Genomic DNA, 23,264 nt, shown 5'->3' with positions numbered 1-23,264 from the left:
CTAGAAGTTTGAATCGTCAATTTCGACCTTTCAGAGATTTTAACTATTCCATTCAAGCAATCAATACTAACTATTTAATCAATGGCCAGGAAATCGACAGTCCAAATTGATCATCCTAGAGGTCTATCATTGATACAGGGTATATATCATATAGGTCCAGTTTTTACTGGACACTCAAGCATCACTGAAATTGGATGTTTCTAACCAGCCGATCAATCACTAAGCAGTGGATGGTCCAGATTGATTATAGTGGAAAAGGTCTGATTATGATCAAGACCGTGTATCATGTAAGCATCATCATCTTTGATTGACCATAACCCTCAAAAATAACTTTGATCCAGTGATTCTAGAGTGGCTAGGAAATGGATGGTCCATAGTGATTATGTTGGAAAAGGTATGATTATTGATCTGGACCATCTATCATGTAGATCCCACCTTTGATTAACCATAACTCTCAAGAATCATTTTGACTGGGAGAGCCTAATTGTTTGATCAATGAGCAAGAAAATGGACGGCCTAGATTGATTAAAAAAGCCAGATCATTAATCTAGACTGCCTTTGCTTGATAACAGTGCCCATGAATCACTTTGATAATGTGTAACTAAGCATCCAATGAATGGGAGAAATTGGAGGGTCCATATTGATTATATTGGAAATCACTTGGTCGTTGACCTATACCATCTACCAGGTGGGTCCAACCTTTTTTTCCCACGCGCTTAGAACAGATGATACCCGCCCATTTGATCAGTGGCTTAAGGAAAGGACGGTCTTGATTAATTGTATTGAAAAAGGTAACATCATTAACCTGAACCGTCAATCTGAGTCCTACATTTCATTGTTCATCACTATCCAAAATCACTTTTAAACGATGATCTTAACCATCCAATCAACTGCCAGAAAATTTTCCAAACTAATAACAGATTAAGTTGATGATTAGTCTAGATTGTCCTTTATGAAGGACCCACCTTTTATTGTTTGTGCCTCTCAATAGGCACTTTCATTGGAGGTTTCAAATCATCAGATTAATGGTAATGAAAATGATTTTCCACGTCCATATTATACCAACGAAAGGTTTTTTCATCTCTGGATTGTCCATTATTGATTTCCTATGACTCTTAATTATCACTTTGATCGGATTTTCCAATCCTTCAATTAATGGCCAAGAAAATGGACCATCCTCCTAACTTGTCATTTTGCAAAATGTTCGATCACCGATCTAGACCATCCATCATGTGGGACCCATTATTTATTGCTCATTCATTAAAAAATAAAAAATAAAAGACTGGCCCACTGAAAGCATTATGTGGGTCCCACTTTCTTTTGCAGTCCGTCATGAATCATGGATGTAATGGCGAACAAGGGTTACCTTTTTTTTCAATTGAATGTAAATAAAAAATAAAAGAACACCTCGGTACATGGAAATTTAGCTGAAGAAGTCTATGAAACCTTTTCCTGATTTCTTCAAAGAAAATACAGCTGTATTTAGGCTTTAAAAAAGCTATATATCATCTCAAACAGTCTCCTCGTGCCATGCATCCCAAGAACAAAAGGATCAGATGGAGAAGCTCCCTGACTAATCCATCTCCATACATATGCATCCCGAGAAAGAAAGGACAAAATAATCCTTTTAATTGTAGGAGTGGATGATATTGTTCTTATTGGATACGACTCTACAGTAATGATAAATTTAAAGGAATTTCTTTGTTAGAAACTGAGATTAAGGATTGTAGAGCATTGCAATACTTTCTTGGCATTGAAGTCGCTCATTCAAAAGAAGTAATCCTTTCATAGCTTGAGTAGGTTTCTAGATTTATTAAAAACTGAAATGTTGGGCTGAAACAGGTTTATTGGCCAATGAATCTCAATAAGAGGCTAATCATTGAATAACAATGCTCCTATAGACATCCTGGAACTAACCAAAGGTGAGGGAGGCAACTCATCTATCTTACAATGACTCGACCTCATACATCATATGCAGTTGGGGGTGGTTAGCCAATTTATGCACGCTCCCCTTTCATCACACCTCAATATAGTATTCCTCATTCTCGATATTTGAAGGCTGATCCATGATGAGTATTGTTTTCAGATGCTAATAGGGCCAGGACTCATATTGATCACTGCTCAACTATGGGTTAGTGAACATTTGTGGGAGGAAATCTTCTGATGTGGAAGAGCAAGAAGCAACTTTTCGTCGAGAAGTAGAGTATCGGGCTATGGTTCACTCGATATTTGAACTTATCTGGCTTAGGACGTTATAGTAAATTAGTTTTGGTCCTATTCAACCATTGGCAACTATTTTGTGATAGTCAAGCTGCCACTCACGTTACTAACAACCCTGTTTTTCATTAATGCACCAAACATATGGATGTTTATCGTAATTTCGTATGCAAGGTGGCCAATAAGGAGATTACAACTCCCTATGTTGGGACTAGAGACCAGCTTGCAGATTTATTTACTAAATCCCTCACTTGAGGTCACTAGAACTCTACTGTCTCCAAGTTCAGCATGACTAATATCCACTCTTTTATTAATTGTATCCTTTATTGAATAATGGTGGGCCGACTACATTGTACAACTAACACAATTTAAACCCAATTTCTGTTCTCCTTCCTTCTTATTTTCTCTTTCGAATTGATTACACACACATCAGGACATGTTGGCATCCTAATGCATTGGAACCTTGCAATTTCTCTGGAGAACAAATGGCAAGCAAATCAAGAACAAATCCAGCAATTTACTACCCAAAAGCCAATATCAAAGGAAGAGATTTCACTGCTCATTTCTTTTCTTATTTTCTTCCAAGTTGCTTTTTCAATGAAATTATCTGTTATAATACAGTATAAACATTTGTACAGAGTGTTAATTATCACGCATACATTACTTTCAATGACACTCATGAATCTAATACAGGGTATATCTTTCCCCATGCCCATTTCCATAACTCTGTATAATGCACAGCTTTGCATCCCTTCATTACATTTCCCTTACTTACCCCTGATCTACCATAACATTATCCATCCACTGACTAATTCGATAATATGGTAACTGCTGGCCATATGTTGCTTAGAGAAATGCCAAGGCGATTTACGAGATAGTTGAGGAAGCGATTTAGTGGCACATATGCCAATGCCCAGGCTCACTCATCAGGTCGGGACCATAATGAACATGCTGTGGCCAGAAAATCAAGCCAGTCTATCAATCAGGAAGGCTGCATGCACTCTTGGAGGATAGATTGTTGGTCATCTTTTCTCAAGATATCCATTAAACTCATGCCGACAAGTGCTAATGAGCAAACAAACTGAGTTAATAACTGGACATGTTCATGGACCCGTCATGATGAATCATTGGGATCTGACTCATGTGTGCCACATGTATTGGGAATTGCCTATTTAGTATCTCCTCGTACAAGTTGCCTGAGCACTTCTTGAATTGCTCATCCTTAACATGGATACAATAGCTTAAAGACAGACGGAAAATGAGATGCTACCATGGTTCAGAGTAGTTACCCCAAAAGTTTCTACCAAGTGAAGATTTGTTCCAACCTTCCTCCATTAATATGAGGTTAAGACGAGTCATCAATTTCTCCACGGCATCCTCTTCTAGCTCCGCAGATGGATTAGAAGAAAATTCCTTTCGTGTGGCACATTGCTGTATCAGTCAAATTGCAACTCCTTTGAGAAAAATGAGAAGGTTTTAGTCCTAAATTTAAATATGTAATAATGTAACTTAGTTATCTAGCGCCCCATCTCCAGAAATGGGTAGGCATGCACAAGATCTGGACTGCTCATCCGTTGGGGCTCACTATGGATGGATTATATGCCAGAAATAGACCCATCAGATGGATCCCAGCCACTAATTAGAGGACTTTTTCCTATTCAGGATGAACAATTCGGTTAACTTATTCTAGCTTCCCAAACTGCAATCATCAAAAGCCGTCCGATCAGTAGCTAGGATCATCCGTCCAATGTGATTACTGGGAATGCTTCAACCACAGGACCAACAGATGCATGGTCTGAATTCTGTACAAGTGCAAGGCACAGGAATTAATTGCTTGAAAACTTAGATACTTGAGTTTAGCACTAGATACTTCTAAAGCTGAATGGAGAAGGCCAGTAGTGCACCTGCAAGGAATACAACCCCCGTAGGCTGGAAGCAAGGGCAGCCTCTAGCCTATGTGGGGGCTGTAGTCCTCGAGGGCTGTAATTTGTGAGGACTACTCAACTGAGTTTCAAACTTACATTAGGCTCCTCAAACTTCCAATAGCTAGATGAGGTTAAGAAGCAAGCATTACCATCGAGTCTTGATACAATTTGAGGTACTGAAAAGATTCCTCATAAAATCCACAGTGGTAAAGAAGCACACTGTAATCTCTTAATTCCTGGGAATCACACCCCAAGAGAATAAGGCGTTCGCAGGCTGTCAAACAGAACGAAATATAAATAAATCTCACATGATATAAGCCATAAAAGTATTGAGCAGAATCTTTTAATAAAACATGACAGCAATAGACAACAAAATTTGAACATGGAGTGGGGTCTAATCCAGACACAGAATGCCAGAAGAAAAACGCTTGAAAAATTATATAAACAGCTTAGTGCAGTGAGCTACAGAATTGGGCCTGGTCCAGAGCCCAACCATCCAAGCAATCTTAAATAGGTTGGTCAAGATCAATCCTCGAGGCAAGATGCAAGCTTGGGCCCAGCAAAATAGTTGTCAGTCCTATACCGCAGGCCCAAGTCAAACAGATGAGCCTCAAGGTTCAACCTAGATCCGGCCCAAACAGGCTGACCATAGTCATAGTCCGAATGCCTTACACATTTTTTATTTTTTATTTTTTCCGCGCGAGTTCGAAGAAAACAGAATCTCATATATGGAATAGATAGTGGACTATTCCAACTTGATGTGATACCTAGGAATATGGTGTGGAAAAAGGTATTCAGCGATTGGATAGGTGGTATTGGCATTCTTTTCTTTGCTGGCAACTCTATCACCTACTTCATCCTCCAATCGATGTCTCCCCTAAGTATGTCCCTCATGAAGGACTGCAACTGCCAATAATACGACGAGTTCCTCTATCAAATGGTCAGGGAGGTATGCATGCTAAGAGATTTGCAGTTGTCATAATGTATGACTGGGATGGATGGACAAAGAAATCACAGATTTTGATTCTCTTACTTGTCTGTTTATCCAATGTTCCATATCTAAAGTTGCTAGTTGCTAGTAGGGTTCTGGCTTGAAGCAGTAAGATGGGAAATTGTGGAGCAGAAGGACATTAGTGAGGCTAACCGTATCCCAATGACCTGCCCAATCAAGATTTAGGGACACGGTATTGGTCGCAAACCCAGAATCAACCCAAAATGCGTTCAGACTAACCAGACACTTCAAGCTATTTACATACAATTTTATCGAATATTACATGTGTGTGTGTGTGTATTTCTTATCGAAATATTACATGAATTTAATGCAAAAGAACGTGTGTGTGTGTGTGTGTGTGTGTGAGAGAGAGAGAGAGAGAGACTAAACTTATATGACCCATTGTTGCTTCCATTATATTATAATCTTAATATTAAGAGAATTTCAAACTCCAAAACTGGGATTAGGTTATCATGATGACGAGGAGGATTAACTTTGTACAGCTAGTTAATAATTGCATGAAATGATCCCGCATTTAGCTTATGCGTAGTTGTTAAAGGTGAGCCAGTGGATGCCTGCGCCTTGTCTACACCTCAAGCAAGGTGTTGCCCCTTGGCATGCACCCACCTCCTAGAGCCTATGCATGCATAAGATGAGATATAGTACCCTTATGGGTGCCTCGAAAAAGGGTATTTTTGGTATTTTTGGCACCCTCGAAGGATGAAAAGACTTGGGGGCCGTTTGGCATCTCTACTAATAAGAGCTTATTTGCTTACTCCAAAAAAAATAAGCTCTTTTTTTTTTTAATAGACTGTTTGGTAAAGCTTTACTTTTAAAGCTTATTTTTTAGAAACTAACCAGAAGCTCTTAAAAAATAAGTGATGAAGAGGTCACTTTTTCTTAAAGAGCTTATTTAGCTTAAGCGGGTACACATTTTTTTGTTAATTTTTGGACAAGTTTGTCTTCTTCTTCTTCTTCTTTTATTTTTGAAACCGTGTGTGTGTGTGTGTGTAACTTGCCATAACTACGAATGCACAAACAGGAATAGGAAGAACGGAACTGCAAAGCACCCCACATCTCGGGCAACCGGATATCCGTAATGGACACTTTAAGCCATTCGACCACAAACGCCTTTGCTTTACCAAAAATTGCCTCTGCCCGACCCTCAAAATTCCTGAAGCATCAATTGTTCCTTTCCAACCATATTGACCAAATACCTGCCATAAGACATAAGTGCCAAACTTTCAAGCCAACTCTATTTCATCCTCCCCTGTGCCACATCTTGAAGAACTCCCCTATTGATCTTGGCGACACCCATGAAATTTGAAAATTATGAAAGAATTTGATCCATATCTGCCGAGCAAAATCACAGTGGATAAATAAATGATCCACCGATTCCTCATCTTTACGGAACAAAATACAAGCATTTGGAATGATCATATTCCTTTTACAAAGATTGTCCATTGTACGCACCTTGTTGCCTCCCACCAGCAAAGCTAACGCTGCCACCTCTGATATAGCCCCGTAATGACACACTTGTCAAAGGAAATATCAATCTACACAGCAGATTTACAGCTTTACAGATTTACAGATTTACAGCTTTACAGATTTACAGATTTACAGATTTACAGCTTTGCAGATTTACAGATTTACAGCAGATTTATAGCTAATATCTACAGCAGATTTACAGCTAATAGCAGATTTACAGCTAATATCTACAGCTTTGACTGATATGACAGTTATACAGATTTATTCCTTCCTTAATTAGGATATATTAGCTGTACAGTATATTTAGATAGATGTATATATGGTAGGGGCTGAAGATCAGCTTGTATTTCTTCCCTAAATAGCTTGTAATCTACCTATATAATGGGCAATTGTCAATGAAGAAAGGCAGACTTTTTCAAAAGGACTCTAAACTGTCATGGTATCAGAGCTATAGCTCTAAATTTCCATTTGTCTCGTGCTCTCAAGTTTCTTAGTCTCGGTTATTCTTGTTCTAGTTCTGTTGACCTCATGTCTTCCGATAAGTCTGATGTTTCTTTGATTCGTTTCAATGGCAAGAACTACTCTGCTTGGGCGTTTCATTTCAGGATTTTCGTCAAAGGTAAGGAGCTGTGGGGACATGTTGATGGCAGTAACCTAGCTCCTGACAAAGACAAAGACAAAGACCGACACGCCAAGTGGGAAGTCAAGGACGCACAAGTTATGGCATGGATTTTGGGATCCGTTGAACCCAACATCATCTTGAACCTTCGATCTTCTCAGACTGCAGCTCAGATGTGGACATACCTGAAGAAGGTCTACAGTCAACAAAACACTGCTCGTCGTTTCCAGCTTGAACATGAATTGGCCACTCTCCAACAGGAAAGTCTTTCTATCTCTGATTTTTACTCTAGATTCACTAATCTTTGGGCTGAATACACTGATATAGTTTATGCTGACTTACCATCCGAAGGTCTTAGTTCTGTTCAATCTGTCCATGAAACTACTCGGAGGGATCAATTTCTAATGAAACTAAGGTCTGAATTTGAAGGCACCAGATCCAATCTTATGAACCGAGAATCTGTCCCCTCCTTGGATACATGCCTAAATGATCTTCTTCGCGAGGAACAGCGCCTTCTCACTCAAACCACCATGGAACAACGACGATCTACATCTGTTCCTGTAGCCTATGCAGCACAAGGCAGGCCACGAAGCAGGGATATGAGCACTGTTCAGTGCTTCTGTTGCAAGGGATTTGGTCATTATGCTGCAAACTGTCCCCGAAAATTCTGCAACTATTGCAAAAAGGATGGCCATATCATCAAGGAATGCCCAACTCGACCCCCCAAGAAATCGGAGACAGCATATACTGTCTCAGTTGGCTCTTCTAGTGCGGGTAGTTTGGTGAATACAACACAAAGTGCTCCTGCTCCTGCTCCCGTTTCAGTCCAACCCGTGACCCCTGACATGATTCAACAAATGATCATTTCTGCATTTTCAGCTTTAGGACTCTCAGGTAAACCCTTCACTACATCATCTCCTTGGTACTTTGATTCCAGGGCTTCCCATCATATGACAAACAATGCTGCTTCTCTTACCAATGTAAACAAATATTTTGGAAATCTCAAAATTCATACTGCTGATGGCAATCATTTACCTATCACGGCCACTGGTGATGTTTCCTCCTCTCTCACTGATGTCTTCGTATCTCTCGATCTTACCACCAATCTTGTGTCTGTCGGTCAGTTAGTTGATAATGATTGTAAAGTAGAGTTTTCTAAATCTAGTTGTATTGTGCAGGATCAACAGTCAGGGCGGATGATCGCGAGGGGGCCTAAAGTGGGACGTCTTTTTCCTCTTCAATTTCCTTTGTCTTCTTTTTCTTTGCCTTTTGTCGCTTGTAATTCTGCTCATGTTGATTACCGAGCGTGGCATAAACGTCTCGGACATCGAAACTCAAAGCGGGACGTCTTTTTCCTCTTCAATTTCCTTTGTCTTCTTTTTCTTTGCCTTTTGTCGCTTGTAATTCTGCTCATGTTGATTACCGAGCGTGGCATAAACGTCTCGGACATCCAAACTCTAATGTACTTCATGCTTTATTGAAATCTGGTTTTCTTGGGAATAATGAAACACCATCTCTTAGTGTTGTTCAGTTTGATTGCAATTCTTGCAGACTTGGCAAAAGTAAAACTCTACCCTTTCCTTTTCACACACCGCATGTTGTCAAACCTTTCGATCTGATACATAGTGATGTGTGGGGTATGGCACCAGTCACTTCGCATGCTAATTACAAATACTTTGTCACTTTTATTGACGACTATAGTCGTTTCACATGGATTTATTTCCTTCATTCCAAAGACGAAGTATTTTCTGTTTTTAAGATTTTTCATGCATATATTCAGACACAATTTTCGGCCCATGTCAAAATCCTTCGTTCCGACAATGGGGGTGAGTATATGTCTCATTTGTTTCAGGACTTCCTACAGAATCATGGCATCATCTCTCAACGGTCTTGCCCTTCGACACCTCAACAAAATGGAGTGGTTGAAAGGAAGAACCGTCACCTTCTTGATGTGGTTCGCACTCTTCTGTTAGAATCTTCCACGCCCTCTCGATTTTGGTGTGAAGCTCTTTCCACTGCTGTCCATCTCATTAACAGATTGCCTTCTCCCACATTGAACCATGACTCACCTTTCACCAGGTTATTTGGTCACCCTCCAACTTATTCTAACCTTCGTACCTTTGGTTGTGTCTGTTATGTTCATCTTCCTGCACATGAACGCACAAAACTTACGGCTCAATCAATTAAATGTGCTTTTCTAGGATATTCAGTACAGCAGAAAGGTTTTCTTTGCTATGATCCAAATCTGTGTCGCATTCGAGTTTCTAGAAATGTAATTTTTTTCGAAAATCAATATTTCTTTTCTACCCATCAGGATCATGTTTCTCCTTCATTTTCTGTTTTGCCTATGTTTCCTAACTCTCTTGCAGATCCAGTCCCTTCTAAACCTCTCCTAGTGTATCGACGACGCTCCACCGCCACTTCCCACCAACCTTCAGCACCTCCTAAGCCCCCTCAAGCTTCTTCCCCGACTGCTGCTCCTGTTTCAGCACCTGCACCTCCCTCTCTCCGACTCAGTACTCGGGTTCGTAGACCCCCAGATAGGTTTGGTTTCTCTTCTCCTTCATCCTTCACAGCCACTTTGTCGTCTATTTCTCTTCCTTCATCTTATAAACAGGCAATGGAGCATGAGTGTTGGCGAAAAGCAATTGAAACCGAACTTCTCGCACTTGAAGAAAACCAAACATGGGATGTTGTTCCATGTCCCTCCTCCGTGAAACCCCTTGGCAGTAAGTTCGTGTTTTCTATCAAGCTTAATTCCGATGGGTCCATAGATCGTTACAAAGCTCGGTTAGTGGCACTTGGCAACAAACAAGAATATGGTCTCGACTATGATGAGACCTTTGCACCGGTCGCCAAAATGACCACTGTCCGAACTATACTCGCTCTTGCTGCATCCCAATCCTGGCCCTTACATCAAATGGATGTTAATAACGCATTTCTCCACGGTGATCTCAAGGAAGACGTTTACTTGAAACTTCCCTCTGGTATGCCCACTTCCTCACCTACTGATGCTTGCAAACTGAAACGTTCTTTGTATGGCTTGAAGCAGGCACCAAGAGTATGGTTTGAGAAGTTTCGATCCACTTTGCTTAGTTTTTCTTTCACTCAAAGTCAGTATGACTCCTCTCTTTTTCTACAAAGGACATCCACAGGTATCGTCGTCCTCCTTGTTTATGTGGACGATATCGTCATCACTGGCTCTGACTTGGAGGCAATCTCTGCGGTTCAGACTTTGTTGAATTCTACATTTCACATGAAAGATCTTGGCCAGCTCACCTATTTCTTGGGTTTAGAGGTGCATCATCAGCCGCACGGTCTCCTCTTGCATCAGCACAAGTATAGTCAAGATCTGGTTCAGCTAGCCGGTCTCACCAACGCTACTTCGGTTGACACCCCCATGGAACTTAATGTGAAATATCGACGTGACGAAGGGGAGCTTCTTGAGGATCCTACTACCTATCGGAAGTTGGTTGGTAGTCTTATCTATCTAACCATTACCCGACCAGACATCTCTTATGCTGTTCATACCGTCAGCAAATTCATGCAAGCACCGAGGCATCTCCATCTATCTGCAGTCCGCCGCATAATTCGCTACATTCTTGGGACACCTACTCGTGGCTTATTCTTCCCTTCCGGTTCTTCACTTCAGCTACAAGCCTATAGTGACGTTGACTGGGCTGGCTGCCTAGACACCAGGAAATCTACTACCGGCTGGTGTATGTTTCTTGGTGATGCCCTTATCTCTTGGAAATGCAAGAAGCAGGACCACGTCTCCAAATCATCTACTGAGGCCGAGTACCGAGCCATGTCTGCAGCATGCTCCGAGATCATTTGGCTGCGTGGTCTCCTCATAGAGCTCAGTTTCATTCCCGTACATCCTACTCCACTCCATGCTGACAACACTAGTGCCATCCAAATTGCCGCAAACCCAGTCTATCACGAACGCACCAAGCACATCGAGGTTGACTGTCACTCAATCAAGGAAGCCTATGATCATCAAGTCATCACTCTTCCACATATCTCCACAACTTTGCAGATCGCCGATATCTTCACAAAATCCATGCCACGTCAGCGCCATCATTTTCTCGTTAGCAAATTGATGCTTGTCGATTTACCAGCATCAATTTGAGGGGGGATGTCAAAGGAAATATCAATCTACACAGCAGATTTACAGCTTTACAGATTTACAGATTTACAGCTTTACAGATTTACAGATTTACAGATTTACAGCTTTGCAGATTTACAGATTTACAGCAGATTTACAGCTAATAGCAGATTTACAGCTAATATCTACAGCTTTGACTGATATGATAGTTCTACAGATTTATTCCTTCCTTAATTAGGATATATTAGTTGTACAGTATATTTAGATAGATGTATATATGGTAGGGGCTGAAGATCAGCTTGTATTTCTTCCCTAAATAGCTTGTAATCTACCTATATAATGGGCAATTGTCAATGAAGAAAGGCAGACTTTTTCAAAAGGACTCTAAACTGTCATGGTATAAAGCTGACAGAGAAGGCTCATTAACCAGCTGACCTCCACTAAGCAATTTGAAGAAAGAACGAGCTGAGAATTTCCGCAACTTCTCTTTATCCACACCATTGAGTCTTGCTCCAATAGAACAAGTTTTACCTTGGATAATAGATTCAACAAATTCACCAATTCTTCAATTTCATCATCATGCAAGTTTGTCCTTAAACTTTTAACCACACCATTTGCACAAGTTTGTCCTTAAACTTTTTAAGTAATTCCAATCTTGCCCTCTTCTCCTCTTTACAATCTAAGGTGGACCCACATGATGAATAGACTATATTGAAGGTGGGGCTTCACATGATGAATAGTTCACATCAAGGAGGGCCCAAATAACGCACGGTCACATCAAAAGTGGGTCCCAAATGATGGATGCCCCACATCAAAGTGTGGCTGCACACAGTGGACGACCCTCATCAAAGGTAGGACCCACATGATGGAAGGTAGAGCTGTACACGAGCCGAACCAAGTCGAGCTTGGCCCAGCTCGGCTCAACTCGGCCAACAAGCTACCCTAGCTCGAACTCGACTCGGCTCGATCCTCAAGCCTGACTGGCCAGCTCGACTCAGCTTGGTCAGCAACTCGGGCTAGCTCGAGCCGAGTTCGAGTTCGAGCCTACAAGCTAAGCTCGAGTTTAGGTGTTAGGGTTTTTAATCTATATAATATATAATTTATTTAAATATATAAATATTTATATTAAGTAAACCCGATCCGAGTCAAATCGATTCGAACCAAGTCAAGTACCAAGTTGAGTTGAGTCGAGCTTGGTCTAGCTTGGACTCGGCTCAAAATTTTTTCAAGCTAAAAAAATCAGCTTGACTCGGCTCGAACTTCGAACCGAGAGAGTCGAGCAAGTTAACTGAGCTAACTCGGTTCGTGCACAACTCTAATGGAAGGTTGACATTAAAGGTGGGCCCACGTGATGAACGGTCCACGACAAAGGTGGGACCCGCATGATGGATGGTGAAAATCAAAGGTGGGACCCACATGATGGATGTTGAACATCAAAGGTGGCCCCGCATGATGAACTATCCATGTCAAGTCGGCCCCACATGATGGATAGTCCATAGCAAAAGTGGGACCCACATGATGGATGGTGAACATCAAAGGTGGGCCCACATGATAAACGACCCATATTGAAGGTGCCACCCACATGATGAATGGTCCACATCAAGGAGGGCCCACATAATGCACGATTCACATCAAAGGTGGGCCCCACATGATGGATGGCCTACATCAAAGTGTGACCTAGTATGGACTGTCCACATTAAGTGGGCCCCACTTGATGGATGGTCCGCATTGAAGGTGTGGGCCCACATGATGGATGATGGACATCAAAAGTGGACCCACGTGATGGACAATTGACATCAAAGGTGGGCCCACATGATGAACGTCCCGTATTGAAGGTGGGGCGCCACATAATGAATGGTCCACATTAAGGAGGCCCACATAATGGACAGAGTGGGCCTCACATGACGGATGGCCCAAATCAAAGTGTAACCCCTTGTGATGGACAATCCACTACAAGTGGGCCTCACCTAATGGACGGTCCACATCCAAGGTCTCGCATGATGGACGGCATATCCAAAGTGGCCCAACAAGATGGATGATCCACACAGAAGGTGCGCCCCACATGATGGATGGTGGGTTCCATATGATGGAGGATCCACATCCAATGTCTGACATAATGGACAGCCCAAATGTCTTAAAACGTAAATGTTGCAGCCATCCATTCTTTTGCCATTTGGGGACATAGTTTGTTTGTGATGGGATCCACCAAAACAACTTTCTAGATTGCTCTTATAATGGAGTTGTTGTAATCTTTAAAAATGGCATCAACTACCCCTTTTTAACTCCTATTTGAACGTTTTACCAAATGTGCTTATTTCATATAAGAGCTTTTTTGGGTTTTGAAAACCTGATTCTACCAAGTGAGTTTATTTAAAACAAGAGCTATAATAATAATAATAATAAGAAGAAGAAGAAGAAGAAGAAGAAGAAGAATAAAAGCTTATTATTATAGTAGCTCTTATTTGAAAAATTCTCATTAGATTAGAGTATAGATGCCAAACAAGCCCATAAGTGGGCATTTAAACTCCCTTTGGAAACTTCTTCATTTTCTTTTTTTTCTTTTTTTTCATCAAAGCTATCTTTTATAAAATACCTCCTCCCAAATTTCTTTGATATTGTTCCATATAGAGTATAGACAATGCTTAAAGCAATACTCAAATTGCAGCAAAATCGATCCAATGTCATTGAATACATTAACAATTGGATAGCTATAAATGAAGCGCTGATAAAGTGAACGATGAAAATGATTTGACATGGGATGATCTTGAGGATGGCGTTTTATTCCCTATGCCAATTCCAAGTACTAGTCACAGCTGCAAGGATGTAGAAACATGGATCCAGAATAGGAGATTGATTCCAAGGAAAGTTAGGAGGAAGAACCATATATTGAGGATGGAGATGACTATAATGATAATGGAGATGAACCAAAGGAGGTAGCATTTAATGAAGATTATTAGCAATTAATGTTTTGTTGAAGTAAACATTTTGATTAGAGAGTTGCAATATGGTTTTTGGAACTGTAAACAACTTTTTTTAAAATTCTCATTGAGAGTGATTCTCATATGCAAGTTGAATCTCTTCATTAGGAAGAAATGTGCTCCTTGGTTCATGTGGTATTGGTGGAAGCTTTGGGTCTCACTATTGGCTTGGATGCTAGTGTTCATTACATGTATAGAGAAAGCAATCAGGTTGCCAATGCACTTGTCAATCGTGCTTATGATAAATCTCTACATCATGTTTTTTCTAATGTTGTTGACCTTCTAACAAATCAAAAGATCCTTTGTTTTTTTTGGATAAATCTGGAATCCCCCCAATAGTTTCTTCCCAAATAAATTTGTTTTCCAATAAAATATCAGTCATGCTGTCCATCTCAAAGAAAAAATTGAGAGAGAGAATCTAAACTTTTCAAGACATTAGCTTTAGCTTTTGATCAATGGTTAATACTTTGATTGATGGTTTGATTAACTATTAATTATTAGCTTGAGAAATAGACTCCTGGGTAACTTGCTTTTACTTAATTTCCTAGGGTTTAGGGTTTTAGGGTTTTAGGGTCGATTGAAGCTTCAAATGCTACAAGTCCGATGAATTGCTCAATCTAGGTAACCTCACCCCTACCATTTCCATTTCCTTTTTGGATCTTGATCAAAGTGTTTCCCCCAAGATCTATCTTTACAAGCATTGATGCTTATCATGAATACATAACTTATCATAGCACATGATATTACATTGTTATATCCATAATATATGTATATATATAGATGTCTCATCAAATGAAGTGAGAGGAAGATTGCAAACTGTGGGATCAAGGGGGAGCGGGTATTCGGAGCTTGGAGATTATGAACTTGGCCCTATTAGGCAAATGGGTTTGGAAATTTGGGAATGAGGTAGGCACGTTGTGGAGGGAGATGATTGGGAGGAAATACGGTGTATTGATGGTAGTGGACGGTGGACTAGATCATTTTCTTTGTATAGGGCTTCATATCTTTGGAGAATGGTGGTAACTTTGGAAAGAAAAGTTTGGGAAAGGGCAGGGTTCTGTTTGGGAGATGGAAAAGGCATTATGTTTTAGGAGGATATTTGGGTGGGGAACCAAAAACTAATGGGTATATTTCTGTGATTAGCAGGTGTTGCGGTGGACAGAAGCATGCTTGTTGATAAATGTTTCTCGATTCAAGGGGACCAAGTTATTTGGGCTCCGCCATGTAAGAGACACTTGGACGATGAAGAATTTGTTGAGCTATCTAGTTTGCTTCAAATGCTATCTAAAGTCCATCTGGTCCCCTTAGAAAAGGATTCTTTGAAATGGTTGTATGATAAATCTGGAAGATTTTCAGTCAAGTCTCTCTATAAGGCCTTAAGCGATGGCAGCTTGGTGGAGGAGGCAAGTCCGACTTCATATATTTGGCATTATGGGGCTCCCCCAAAGGTATCGGCGTTCACATGGTTAGCAGGTTGCAGGAAGATTCTAATTGTGGCTAATCTTCAAAAAAGGGCAATGGTTCACCCAAATGTGTGTGTAATGTGTTATCAAAATGCAGAATCAATGACAAAACTAACTCGGCTGAGTTCATTACTCTCAGGGTGATCAATTTTCTGATCGAATGGGCCTCCTACTCGTCCAAGTCTTTAGACTGTAACTTTGATTTTCTAGTTGCTTAGTAGTTCTGCTATCTCAGCTGAGCTACACTTCCTTTGCTTTTTTTGTGTTTCTTTTGTATCCTTTTTCTCGAGCAATATAAATCTCTGCGTCATCTCTCAAAAAAAAAAAAAAAAATACAGAATCAGTGGATCACCTTTTCCTTTATTGCTGTTTTGCAAGTAGGATGTGGGAAGGGTTTTTCAATCTCTGTGGAGTGGATTGGGTGATCCCAAGCTCAATTGATAACTTCTTCAAGGCGTGGCACGGTGGGGGAAAAGGAAAGGTAGGGAAATTTGTATGGCGCATGTCATTGCTAGCGGGCATTTGGTACATACGGTTAGAAAGAAATGACCGTTGTTTCAGGAATAAGCAATTGAAGGTGAAAGCAGTCTTTCTAAAGGCAAAATCTCTTATCAAGGAATGGGAGTATGCGTCAAAGTCAGTTGTGTAGTTCCCTAAGAGTTGGGTTGAGTTGTAAATTAGTCTTGTTTTTTTATTTTTGGCTGTGACCTTTAATAAAACTATCATCGTTCAAAAATATATACAGAGATCTTATGCATAGGGCTGCAACTAGGGCTCAGGTCAACCTGAACCTGATTGACCCAACCTGAGCTCAGGTCAAGTTTGCGTCAGGCTGTCAAGCTCCCCAGGTAGGGTTCAGGTTGGGAAAAGCCAGCCCAATTTGAAATCGAGTTGAGCAAATTTGCAGTTTGGGCTGAGCAAATTTGCAGTTTGGGCTGAGCAAATTTGGGGTTTGGGATGAGTAAATTCGGGACAGATCAGGTGGGGTTGGCGACAATCACATGTGTTTGGGTCAGGTCAGGTTGGGAAATATAGTGGAATTCGGATTGGGCAGCTCCATTTGGAATGCGGGTTGGGTCGGGTTACAAGTTTGATCCTCTTGGGGTCAGGTTCGGGTTGACTCCCAACCCATCTGAGTTGCACCCCTACTAAGGCACTACCAGTTGGACGATGGTGTTATTATCAAACAAATGACAAGTACATGAGAAAGAATGATGTCTACTACAAAGCTGGTTAAGCATAAATCTTATTTCCATCATCAGCAAAGGGCCTGTAGTTTGTGATGTAAATGCCCAAACATTACCACAAACCACAATACTCATGCAATGTGAACTGAATGGGCGCTTTAGAGTAACTTGAAATGGAAAAGATGCACAACGGAAGTAGTGAGAATCTTATAACCAAACCATACCAGCTAATGCACGCCGCATATCCCCAAAATGCACACTGGTCCATACTCCACGCCCCAGTCTATGTTGAGCTGCCTTGGCAGATGCAAACTCAAGTCCACTGGCAGTGAATAAGAACATAATAATAATGAATAGAAGCAAAATAAGAGGCAGTAGAAGTTAAACTTGAGTGCAGTGAAGTTTATTCTAGAGAATACTTGGTTATGGCCAACCTCAAAGTGTTGCTGGACTTAAAAGACCCTCCTTTGGCAGTGCCTTGTCCAACGCAGTTTGCAGCATAAGCTGCCCTTAGGAACAGACTCCCAGCATGATCATACTTAAATGGCCAAAAAGCATCTTTCAGATTCTTCAAGATCTGCATGTCAAGTATGCCATGAGGGCCACCACACAAATCAATACTAGCAACAAAAAACTTGTAAGATACTTGTCAATATGTTTTAACTGTATCCTATTGTTGTACGTTTTTAAATCCAACAATTTTCTCATAAAAGCTATTTAAAAGTTAACAGATTCATTAAATTTAGCATGATAGGAAGATTAATGAACGTTATCTTGCTTTATAACAAAAAAAAAAAAAGAGTTAAGAGAATGAGTCAAAATGCCTTGAAGTTAAAAACAAAACTGAATACAAATGGGATACTCGTAAACATATCTCTATCCTGGATCTGAAGATGTGGAGATTCATATCCATGTAATTTCCATATCTATGACCTGCCACCCATTAGTCAGTGGCCACTTAAAATGTACGGAGCCAAACTGACCCACTTAATTGCAATGGGATCAGGCTCAACCAACCCTTCCTGACCTGGGCCATATTTAAAAATGTAAGATCCTCATCATCATAAGGCTTATCCCAATTAATTGGGTCGACTACATGAATCTTGTTCTGCCATTCCACTCTATCAAGGGCCAAACCTTCAGTCAGACCATAGGTCATCGAGTCTTTTCTTACTACCTCTATCCATGTCCTTTCAGGCCTCCCCCTCACCCTTTTAGAGCCTTCATGCCTGGTGCAGGTATAAGAAAGTTAAACAGATAGAAGGAACCCAACGACCGAACTTATGACCCACCAAACTTCCTTGCGAACTGAACTAGATTCGCCAACGCCTCCACCAACTTTATTGAATCTTGGCATTACTCACTCCAAACCGGTGCAATTCTTGGTCTTTGTTGCACATGACCAAACCATCTATTTCTACTATCCCTCATCTTATTACCTATAGGTGCTACTCCTAGGTTCCCTTGAATTCGCTCGTTTCTAATTCTATCCTTCCTCATCTTGCCACTCATCCAATTCTATCCTTATATTCCCACTCATCCATCTCAGCATCCTGATTTCAACTACACATTCTATGAACATGTTTTTTAAACTGCCCAACATTCTGTCCCATAAAGCATGGCTGCCATAACACCTGTTGCAAGGTTGGAAAACTTTGAGTTGACATATAACTCCATTGATTTAACCAATTTTTAAGCAATGTTTGAGTATCGGTATCATTACATGCACCATTGGCTGGGAATATGGAAACATTTATCGATATCACTGATGTTATTTTCAAGACCTGAAAATGTATTGCTGATTGAGGGGAAATTTTGGGGAAACATGGGGAAAATGGTGGAATTTCTCAATCTAAAATACATATACTTGCATATTTAGAAAACAAATAATTGCAAATAAGGCACATACATAATAAGTTTCCCCTAATGGGAGCCTAAAAGCATGTAACGCTGACTCAAGGAAACAGGAAACAAGGGGGAAATTGTGGAAATTTTCAATGATACTTTAGGAGATGCTAAAATACACATATTTGCACATTTAAGAATCAAATAATGGCAAAAAAGACATATTTGCATATTTAGGAATCAAATAATATGTTTCCCTTTAATGGGAGCCAACGTTCAAAATATCGGTATCGCATTACATATTGCATCCTTGGATACAGATACCTATCGGTTACCACACAGGATATATCGTTTGTATTGAGTAATTTATCGTACTTTTTGGGAAACATTCAGAAACATTGGGACAATGGTTTAATTTTTCAATGAAACTCTAGGGATTATTAGAAAAGACCTTACTACACTTTTAAATTATAACATCTCAAAAAAAAAAAAAAAAAAAAAAGTGCACATAATAAGTTTCCTTTGTATAGAGTCTTAAGCTATGCGTTGTTTGATTGAACTAACGCAACTAAATTCAAATTGAATGCATAACATTTAGAGTGTATGTGATGATCATTTCATCAAACACTCCTAAATACTTTGGAATGAGTCTCAATTGATAGCTAGTTTAAGGGAAATTTTGAAAAAAATAATACTAATTTTTAATTAAAAATGATTTTTATTTTCTAAAAATTGACAATGACTTAACAAATCAGTAGATAAGCCCCCACACATGCTTGATTTCACGTTTGGAGTGCAACATTGCAAGCAATTTGGGAGAAATTGGGGAAATTTTGAATTTTCCCCAAATCAGATCACCTACACTCAAATTTTGAAATTAGAGTGTATGTGATGATCATTTCATCAAATTCTCCTAAATACTTCGAAATTAGTCTCAATTGACAACTAGTTAAAGGAAAATTTCAAAAAGAAAAAATGGAGAACATGAAGAACTAACAGATATCAAAATCAAAGCTCCAACTCCATGATTTTTCATGCAAAACATGAAGAACCAATGGATTTATAACCATTTGACAGTGATTTAACATAATTTCAACGAAAAAAAAAAAGGATCAAAAATTGAAAATGCTCACTAGATCGAACATGTGGGATTTATCGGCATTACCTGTGCGTTTAGTATCACACAAGTGGGATACAAGATATATCGTGGGATATATCGGTAATATCACAGATATTTAAAACATTGATGGGAGCCTAAAAGCTTGTATAGTGGAACTCAGGTAAACATTGGGGAAACATGGGGAAAATGGTGGATCCATCCATCCATGCATGCATGCACAAAAATACATACAAACACACATGCATGATCCATCCATCCATCAACCTATCCATGCATGTATATATACATATAATGATACATACATATATGCACGCATGCATGATCCATCTATCCATGCATAAACATACATACAAACACACATGCATGATCCATCCATCCATCCATCTACCTATCCATGCATCTATACATACATACAATGACACATACATATATACACACATGCAGGATCCACCCATCCATCCATCCATGCATGCATAAGTACACATATTATACATCCATCCATCCAATCATGCAACCAACCATCCATCCATCCAATCATGCAACCAACCATCCATCCATCCACGCATGTATACAAATACACACATACAAACATGCATTTCATCATACAACCATGCACCCCTAAAAAAATGAAATGAAAATTTTCTTTAATAAATAGATTTTTGGTGATATTGATACATTGGAGATACATTAGCGATATCAATACATTGGGAATACTTAGCGACATATCGTCAATGCCTAGAATTTATGATATTACCTGTGTTATCAGTATCGCCAAGCTAGCGATATCGATAATACCAATGATCTTATCGATAATATCCCCGACACTCGGAACATCATTTGTAAGCAAATTGATATTAAAAAGTCTGAAGAATCAAACATACAAGAAAGGGTGAGATGGATCTAGGGTCTATGCTATTGAAGAATAATGACAAGAAAGCTGGCAAATATTCTAGGGTTTCTATAAATCGTTCGGGTTTATCTTAATGACATAACCCCGAATAAAATAAATTGATTTTGGAAATTTGTCCATGTTCAAAGACAAGGGCTTGCATGGTGTAGAATTATATAAAAGTGAAAAAGAATGGAAAAAAAGAAAAAGAGATGGACAAAGAGATTAGAGAGAGAATCAAGTAGGGCTACATGCCCCCACTCTGTTTTATATTAAGTGAAAAAAGCAAAAATCCCAAATCTACTATGCCTAATTGATTAAATAAAGAAAAACAAGAATTCAACTCAAGACTAACTGGGTTGTGCCATTATATGGCCCATTATTTCATTCATCTAGGTGGGTCATATAGTCATGCAACCCACATCCATAGTGATTAACATTGTCCCTCACCCGACCCGTGAGTTTACTCCCTACAGGCATGGCTTCGACTCCTCTCCCCGGCATTACCTAATGTCTGTGGTTGCGGGTGATTGCGTGCCTCCGCAAGGAATAGTCTCACCTCAAAATGGGGCGGGGACACCCTGTGTTGTCAAAAATAATAATAATAACACTCTCCCTCAAGATGGAGCATAGATGTTGTCGATGCCTAGCTTGAAATAAATACCTGCAAACTTATTGCAGCCAAGAGGTTTGGTGAATACATCGGCAAGTTGATCTTGAGACTGAACATACAGCAAAGAAATTTCACCATTAGAGACCTTCTCACATATGAAGTGACAATCTACTTCAATATGCTTGGTTTTCTCATGATAAACTAAATTGGTTGCAATATGAGAGGCTGCTTGATTATTACAAAATAATTGCATTAGTATCACTGCAAAACCCATTTCCTACAACAATTTATTTGTCCACGGACTCCACGCAAGCTCACAAGTGGTATGAGTCATCGCCCTATATTATGCTTTAGCGTTTGATCAGACAACAACACTCTGCCTTTTACTCTTCCACATAACTAAATTTCCTCCCACAAAATGTGCAGTATCTAGTAGTAAACCGCCTATCAATTGAAAAGTCTAACCAATCTCCATCAAAATTCCCTGTAACTTGAAGATGATTATTCCTTTTATATAAAATTCTTTGGCCCAATGCTCCTTTAAAATATCGCATAATCCGAACAATCCATCCATGTGAGGCACCCTAAGAGAACTCATCAACTGACTTACCACACGCATAGCATGTGATATATCTAGCCTAGTGATTGTTAGGTAGATAAGTTTTCCAACCAATCTTCTATACCCTCCAAGGTCTTCAACCACATTTCATTGATCACCAACTAGTTTATGATTTGGATCCATTAGTGTATCAACTGGCTTAGTACTAAGAAGGCTTATTTTATAAGCAAATCCAAAACATATTTCCTTTGAAACAGATTAATACCTTCCTTTGATCTGGCAACTTCTATCCCAAGAACATATCAAGGAGGACCCAAACCTTTCATTAAAAAGTGACGTTGAAGATACTTCTTAATATCCTCAATTCCTTTACTATCACTCCCTGTAACCACAACATCATCTACATATATAATTAATGCAATCACTAGGTACAAACCATTAACAGACCCAAATATCTGGGACAAGGCTATGATGATGATGATGATCCATTAATGATAAGAACTGTTCTACTAAACAAGATACATCATATTATAGCTGATAGAGCTGCTAAAAAGGTTAAAATAAGTTACTAACAAGAAAAAAAGGGGGGGAAAAGAGTCCACTCAAGAGAGGCCAGTTGCCATGATGCACAGATTAATATCAGTTTTCTCCTAATATTATAAACCACCACAAACTACTGCACCTGATGTATTATAGAGCACTTCTATCTTGCATATGACAGTGCAAATGATACTACAATTGACACAACAAGAAATTATATGTACCCAAGTACATAATGAAACAACCCATACAATTCAACAGTTACCTCAACCAAGAGGGACTGCACCGTCAGTATATGAAGTTCATCAGACAATTTGCTTTTGTGTTTATTATAGCCTCTAGGAAGATTGATCGGATCGTGAGGAAAGTAAATCTCCACATCAAAATCTAGAAAGCCACACAATCGTAGCATCTTTAACATTTCTGAGTAAACAAGTGAAAGCATAGTTGCAGATCCTGAACGACGAGTCAAAACCTGTTCAGTGAGTTAAGAGAAACAGTGAATGCAACACAAAAAAAAAAAAAAAAAAAGGCATTCCATAAATAATTGGATTAGGAAAAACAGTAGAAGCTACCGAATGAAGGTACAATGCTTGTACATCCAATTGATTCTTGGCGATGCTTCTATGGAAACCCTGACAAAATGGAACCAGCATGTTAAAGAAAGCAGCCCCTCGCAGAAATACAGCAGCGAGAGAACTAGATGTAATTTGAGTCAGTCT

At 39.7% G+C, this 23,264-nt stretch overlaps 2 protein-coding genes across 3 annotated transcripts in view; one reads left to right on the top strand and one right to left on the bottom strand.

The window, feature by feature from the left end:
- Window positions 1–2,754: 2,754 nt before the first annotated feature.
- The window catches only part of LOC131228185 (uncharacterized), a 38,610-nt gene continuing 18,100 nt past the window's right edge, over window positions 2,755–23,264 (bottom strand). Inside the window, exons 3-8 of one of the 2 annotated variants that reach the window (XM_058224047.1) lie at window positions 23,118–23,177; window positions 22,808–23,017; window positions 17,411–17,553; window positions 17,201–17,298; window positions 4,292–4,416; window positions 2,755–3,648 (exon numbers count right to left, since the gene is read on the bottom strand). In XM_058224047.1, coding sequence (XP_058080030.1) covers window positions 3,484–3,648; window positions 4,292–4,416; window positions 17,201–17,298; window positions 17,411–17,553; window positions 22,808–23,017; window positions 23,118–23,177 — 801 coding nt within the window. In that variant the 3' untranslated portion in view covers window positions 2,755–3,483. Of the gene's footprint in view, window positions 3,672–4,291; window positions 4,417–17,200; window positions 17,299–17,410; window positions 17,554–22,807; window positions 23,018–23,117; window positions 23,178–23,264 lie in introns of both variants that reach the window. The other variant, XM_058224048.1, reaches the window with a different exon arrangement.
- LOC131228186 (uncharacterized) lies at window positions 7,638–8,560 on the top strand. Its single transcript, XM_058224049.1, has 2 exons — window positions 7,638–8,134; window positions 8,419–8,560. The coding sequence occupies exons 1-2, from the start codon at window positions 7,645–7,647 to the stop codon at window positions 8,454–8,456; spliced, it is 528 nt and encodes a 175-aa protein (XP_058080032.1). The 5' UTR covers window positions 7,638–7,644; the 3' UTR covers window positions 8,457–8,560.

This window comes from Magnolia sinica, chromosome 15, assembly GCF_029962835.1.
Source record: "Magnolia sinica isolate HGM2019 chromosome 15, MsV1, whole genome shotgun sequence".
In the NCBI taxonomy this organism is placed as follows: Eukaryota; Viridiplantae; Streptophyta; class Magnoliopsida; order Magnoliales; family Magnoliaceae; genus Magnolia; species Magnolia sinica.
The sequence above is the reverse complement of the archived record's forward strand: the minus strand, read 5'-3'. Positions and strand labels throughout refer to the sequence as shown.